Genomic DNA, 5,956 nt, shown 5'->3' with positions numbered 1-5,956 from the left:
CTCTAAAACCAGGAGTTGGGTGGAGAGGGTGCATACAGAAAAGTTCTTCATTAGTTCCCATAAAGAAGGACTAGAGGACACCAAAGGAAAGGAATGGGTAACAGGCTTCAAACTAGTAACAGAAAGTTGTTCTTCACAAAGCACAGAGTCAACCTGTGGAACTCCTTGCTGCAGGAGGCTGTGAAGGCTACAACTAGAACAGAGTTTAAAGGGAAGTGAGATCAAGCCATGGAGGTTGGGTCCATGGAGTGGTATTAGCCAGGGGGTAGGAGAGGTGTCCCTGCCCAAAGTTTGTGGAAGGCTGGAGAGGGATGGCACGAGACAAATGGCTTGGTCACTGTCTTCGGTCCATCCCCTCCAGGGTCCCTAGGGTTGGCCGCTGTCGGCAGACAGGCTACGGGATAGATGAACCTTTGGTCTGACCCAGGATGGCCATTGTATGCTCAGGGTCGTGGGGTCTCAGTGGACCACCTTGATTTTCATGCACTCCTGCTCCTGGGTGGCCAGGCTGGCAGCTCTCCTGCCCTAGCCGGCCACCTTCCTGTGCCTAGTGCGGAGATCGTGGACGAGGTCCACGATGTCCGCACTAGCCCAGGAGGGAGCCCGCCTTTTGCGGTCCCGGGCAAGCTCCCAGGACCCGCCAGCCTGGTCCCGGGAAGAGGGGGAGGGCTGGGGGGCATCGGGTGGGTGGCTCGATCCGCACCAGGTGCAGGGTCTGCTGGCTGGGTGCTGGCAGGCTTGCACCTGGCACGGGCACCGTAGCCATCCCGTGCCCCTTTAAGGGGTCCGGGGCCGGGAGGGGGGCATAGAGTTTCCCTGGTGTTGGCCGGAGTGGCCACCAGGGAAACCTGGGGAGGGCTAGCCTCCCACTAGTTCGCATTAAGGGGCTACACAGCCCTTAATTCGAACTAGTAAGTTTGAATTAGGCTTAATCCTCGTGGAATGAGGATTACCTAGTTCGAACTAAGCGCTCCGCTAGTTCGAATTAAATTCAAACTAACGGAGCGCTAGTGTAGCGCCTATGAAAGTTAGTTCGAACTAACGTCCGTTAGTTCAAACTAACTTTGTAGCGTAGACATACCCATAGATACTTACATTGCCCATCACACATTCCCCCTGCTTCTACATCACAAGCCTATGCTGTCAATAATCTCATATAATTCTATAGGTCACTCACAAGGTGTCTGCAGATATCCATCTGGAGCTCCTCAGGGTTCAGCTCGGTTCTCCAACTAAGATGCTCATTAAGTATAGTTTGGAGCCTCTTCAGTCCCAAAAATGGGGCACAGAGATGAAATGTAGCTCTGCACTCCTGAAAAAGAGGGTTGCACCAGTGAATTGTTCCATAACACGTATTGTGCTCATTCAAATGGAACTCATGTCCTTGACTGCTCATCTACCCCAAGAATAAAAGGGATTCCCCTGAAGTAATAGACAGAAAATATGCCAGCATGACTTTAATAGGGGGAAAGGGATTCTACTTCTGGAGTATTGCATCCAATTCTGGGCACCCCATTACTTAAAAAATGTTGATACATTGGAGAAAGTCCAATGGAGGGCAACAAAAATGATTAGGAGGCTGGAACACATGATTTCCAAGGAGAGGCTGAGGGATTTGGGATTATTTAGTCTTCAGAAGAGAAGAGTGAGGGGAGCTTTGATAGAAGGCTTTAACTACCTGAAGGGGGATTTCAAAGAGGATGGAGAGAGGTTGTTCTCAGTGGTACTAGATGACTGAATGAGGAGCAATGGTCTCAAGTTACAGTGGGGGAGGTCTAGGTTGGATATTCGGAAAAACTATTTTACTAGGAAGGTGGTGAAGCACTGGAATGGGTTACCTAGGGAGGCAACGGAACCTCTAAATCTAGAGTTTTCAAGTCCTAGCTTGACAAAGCGCTGGCTGGGATTGTTTAGTTGTGGCTGGTCCTGTTTTGGGCAGGAGGTTGGACTCAGTGACCTCCTGAGGTCTCCTCCAAACCTATGGTTCTATGATTTTATAATACTGAAAACTGGAGATAGCAGCAATGTTTTTTCAGAACAGATGTAGCTATGAAAGCTGCTTCACTAGGCATAGCTGTGATCTTTCCTCTGTTGTGGGGAGGCAGGAACGTGGGGTGCAGAGATAGGCAGGAATGAACTCTTGGGATCAGACCCATGACCTATCCTGAACTCCAGTGAGACAACCCTGGCTGCTAAGGACCAGCCTGTCTGGGATTGACTCAAAAGGAGGGCAATGAACTGAGGGAAGAATTTAGGTCTCCACTGCAGGAAGGAATAGCAGAGCTCCCCTGGCAACAGGAGGAAGATTCTTTTTGCTTAGTATTTAAGTCACTGTCATTCTTACCATTGAAACTTCAGGGCTTGGATCTTGCAGGTGCAGCAGAAGTGTGACCCAGCTCTGTCTAACCTGCTTGGCAAAATAGTCCTTCCATTTTCTCTTTGCAGAGCCGGCCAGGATACCAAACAGGACAAAGGCCAATGCACGAAGAGTGTTGTCCTTCTATAGCCAAGAAAGCCACACAGGTTGGTAACGAAGAGATAACCACATCATGTATCTAGCACAGCTGTCTCTTCTACATTAGAGTAGAGTGATTCCAACTACAGAAGTTTAGAAGAACTGGAATTAATCAAGTTTGGGCCAAATGTGTTGATTCTTCAAAATACTTTGAAGACAGTTCAATTTTGACAAAATTCTTCCAGAAGCCAAGTAGGGGTACTTGGTCAGCTTCTTGGTGACCCATCTAGCAGGCTAACTGAGATCTTGGGCTTCCTGGCCCTCACCTTCAGAACAGCCTGTTTGGCAGGCTGACAAGGAGCCAGGAAATGTGTACCCTGGCACCTCTAATTCCCAGTGCTTCCAGGTTCCCTGTCTCCAGCATAGTCTGCCAGTAGACTGCCCTCAGGCAAGGCTCCCAGTAGAGCTGGGTTGAGAATAGTATTACTGTTTCACAAAGAGATTTGAAATTTGGGCTGGGGGGTGTGTCCCTCAAATAGGAACAAAACCAAAATTTGAAATCTCAAACTTCTCTGCAAAATGGAATAATTTCAACCAGGTGACATAAAAATCGTATGGAGCAGGCCCAAAACAGTCCATTACACCCTGTATGCCCATTTTCCTTGTTATGCAGCTACCTAATCTAGTATTCATACTTCCTTTGCCATTCTCATTGGAAATAAAGATGAACAGAAGGGTGAGACTGAAGGAGCAGGGATGGCATCCTCATTTTCTTAATTCTCTGCTCCGCCATAAAACACATCTCTTCCCTAAGGCCTAAAATCACTTCATTCTGACATGAACAATGCCCAGTGAGGACACATCATGCATTGTAAATGGAGCCTCATCAATGTCAGCTGAACTGGGGTTGAAGGCTTCTGTTCACGTACATTATCGAAGTACTTCCGGATCTGTATGGTGAGGTCTCTGAAGGAAGAACCTATGTCCTTCCCTTTCAGCTCCTTCAGGACTTTGGCCAGTGCCTTCATGCATTCGATAATGATTTCAAAACTGAAAGTCTCTTCTAAAGTCCTGATCAGTGTCTCCAGAAGAAACTTCTTGTACTTTTTCACCTGTTCAGACATATGACATTAAAAAACACTTTCCACTAACCACATTTCTAATATGTTTTTTTAGCAATTATGAAGCAGTGGGAATTTCATCTGCCCCCTAGTGACCTATAGCTATATTTTACATCAGGTACTAGCTACAATAAGCCAAACTCTGTGCCATATTACACCTATGTAATCCTATTAGATTTCTAATTACTTAGATTTGAAGGCCAAAAGGGACCATTGTGACCTCCTTCACAACACAGAACCTCCCCAAAATAATGTCTGTTTGACTAGAGCACCTCTTTTAGAAAAACAGCCCATCTTGTTTTTAAAGTTGCTACTGATAGAGAACCCACCACAACCCTTGGTAAATGGTTCCAATGATTAAAATTACCATTAAAATGTATGCCTTACTATCAGTCTGAATTAGTTTAGCTTCATTCCTCCCCCCCCCCCCCCCCATTGAATCTAAAGGCACATTTTCTAGCCCTTTGAAAATTCTTGTGACTCTTCTCCAATTTATCAGCATCCTTCTTGAATTGCAGGCATGATCCTGACATAGTATTCTAACAGTTCTCACACCAGTGCCATAAGCAGAGGTAAAATAACTTCTTTATTCTTATTCAGAATCCCTCTGTCTATGCCTCCGAGGATCACCTCAGCTCTTTTGGTCACAGCTTTGTACTGGGCGCTTACGTTCAGCTGATTATCTATCATGATTTGAGTTTTTTAGTGTCTCTGTTTCCTGGAATAGAATCTCTCATCTTGGAAGTATGGCCTACACTCTTCATTCCTAGGAGTATACATTTACATATGATCATATTAAGTACATATTGTTTCCTTATGCCCAGCTTACCAAGGGAACCAACCTGCTGTGTATTGACTGCAAAGAGGTTACAGGGGTATGAGAGAGCAGAAGTTGGCCTAGTGCATTGTGCATGGCCTCTGTAAATCCTGAGCAATTGTTTCCTTTAGTTTCTCTAGTTATGCTGCATTGTATTCAGTATTCTATCTTACCTTCTCAGGTGCCCCATAGACTACATTTCCCAGGCCTCTTACAGCCATTCGACGGACAATCCAGTAGTTGTCCTCTAACCTTTCTTCTAAGATGTGTAAGACACACTTAAGCAACTTCTTCTCCCTGAGTATGGGATCAGTCATTAGCTGAAATAAAATCAACATGTCCATTAGCTCTAATATGTTCATTAAGATAGCGAATATAATTTGAGGAGACACGTAATACACTGTAATTTATTATTCTATATGAATGAGTACTGTGTTAAAAACATGGATTTTTCCTTTTAGGCACTATAATGGGTGATTGCTCATCCCTTGAGAGCCTCTCAGTGACTGCATTTGATACCACAGTCCTTTTCTCGCCCAGGTGCATCCTGCCAGTCGATCTTAGTGAGTCTTCCATGGCTCAGCCCTCTGGCCAAGTCCCAAAGTCCAAACAAATGCCTTTTAGGTCCTGTTGCCCTCACTAGGGTCTTCAGCCCCAACTCTGGACCCTTTATATTCTGTTCTTTGTTCAACCTCTCCATAAGCCCTGTCCCCTTCATCGGGTTTATGCCACTGGGGAACCTGGGCCTGCCCACTACTCTTGGTTCCAACCTAGAAATAGCAGCGAGTCATTGCTTCATTTCAGTTCATTGCTACTTTTTCCTTGGGTTCTTCCTATGGGGCCACTTTCAGTTTCTCCCTCAAATTATATGTTTAAGGCTCGTAAGGACTCTCTCGCTGCAAATTCAGCTTCAGAAAATGCTGCCTGAAATAAACCCCTGTGAATTGGTTTGGCCAGAGAATAGCATCCTTTCTTGGCCCTCCACTTCCTGAAAGAAACTGACCTAATAAAGCCCTGTAGCTCCATATATCTGAGCCAGCTGGCAGCTTTCATGAGGCCTCTCTAGGCAGACCTTGAAAACCCACGTTTGTGACTCCTTTCCTAGGTGGGGTGTAGAAAGATTTTGGGGCACAAACAGATTCCTAGAACCACCAGATGAGCCTCTAAAATAGCGACTTAGCGTAAATGTGAAATATGACACAGACGTTATAGCAAGGCTGTGGAGAGGGAGGATGCTCCAGTAGTTAGCAGCCTAGGACTTAGGAGGTTCCAGTTCAATTTCCTGCACCCTCAAAGACTTCCTAGATGATGTTGGGCAAGTCACTTAGGCCTTCTGTGCATCAGTTTCCTCTTTGCAAAATGGGACTAATAGTGTTTCCCTGCCTCACAGGGGTATTGTAGGGATACATACTTTTAAAGAGTTTTGAGGCACTCAGATACTACATTATCATTTTGAAGTACTCAGATAATACAAGTTTCTAAAAGGATGTTTTAAGGAAGATGGAGAAAAATTGTTCTCCTTGGCCTCTAAGGATAGGATAAGAAGCAATGAGCTTAAATTAC

At 45.5% G+C, this 5,956-nt stretch overlaps 1 protein-coding gene across 1 annotated transcript; it reads right to left on the bottom strand.

Moving 5' to 3' along the window:
• Nucleotides 1–1,135: 1,135 nt before the first annotated feature.
• Nucleotides 1,136–4,907, bottom strand: LOC149525824 (protein maestro-like). Its single transcript, XM_089776418.1, has 3 exons — nucleotides 4,567–4,907; nucleotides 3,385–3,567; nucleotides 1,136–2,500 (listed from the first exon to the last, which is right to left on the bottom strand). The coding sequence occupies exons 1-3, from the start codon at nucleotides 4,753–4,755 to the stop codon at nucleotides 2,324–2,326; spliced, it is 549 nt and encodes a 182-aa protein (XP_089632544.1). The 5' UTR covers nucleotides 4,756–4,907; the 3' UTR covers nucleotides 1,136–2,323.
• Between the last annotated feature and the right edge of the window lie 1,049 nt (nucleotides 4,908–5,956).

This window comes from Pelodiscus sinensis, chromosome 1, assembly GCF_052426305.1.
Source record: "Pelodiscus sinensis isolate ZL-2025 chromosome 1, ASM5242630v1, whole genome shotgun sequence".
Classification (NCBI taxonomy): Eukaryota; Metazoa; Chordata; order Testudines; family Trionychidae; genus Pelodiscus; species Pelodiscus sinensis.
Note: the sequence above shows the minus strand (reverse complement) of the source record. Positions and strands in the feature narration are given on the sequence as shown.

Excerpts from the sequence above, each read along its gene's own strand:
- LOC149525824 (XM_089776418.1), bottom strand. The coding sequence starts at position 4,755 with ATGAACATATTAGAGCTAATGGACATGTTGATTTTATTTCAGCTAATG. Across the intron at positions 3,568-4,566 it reads TCTATGGGGCACCTGAGAAG|GTGAAAAAGTACAAGAAGTT; the intron begins GTAAGATAGAAT and ends ATGTCTGAACAG. Across the intron at positions 2,501-3,384 it reads TCCGGAAGTACTTCGATAAT|AAGGACAACACTCTTCGTGC; the intron begins GTACGTGAACAG and ends TCTTGGCTATAG.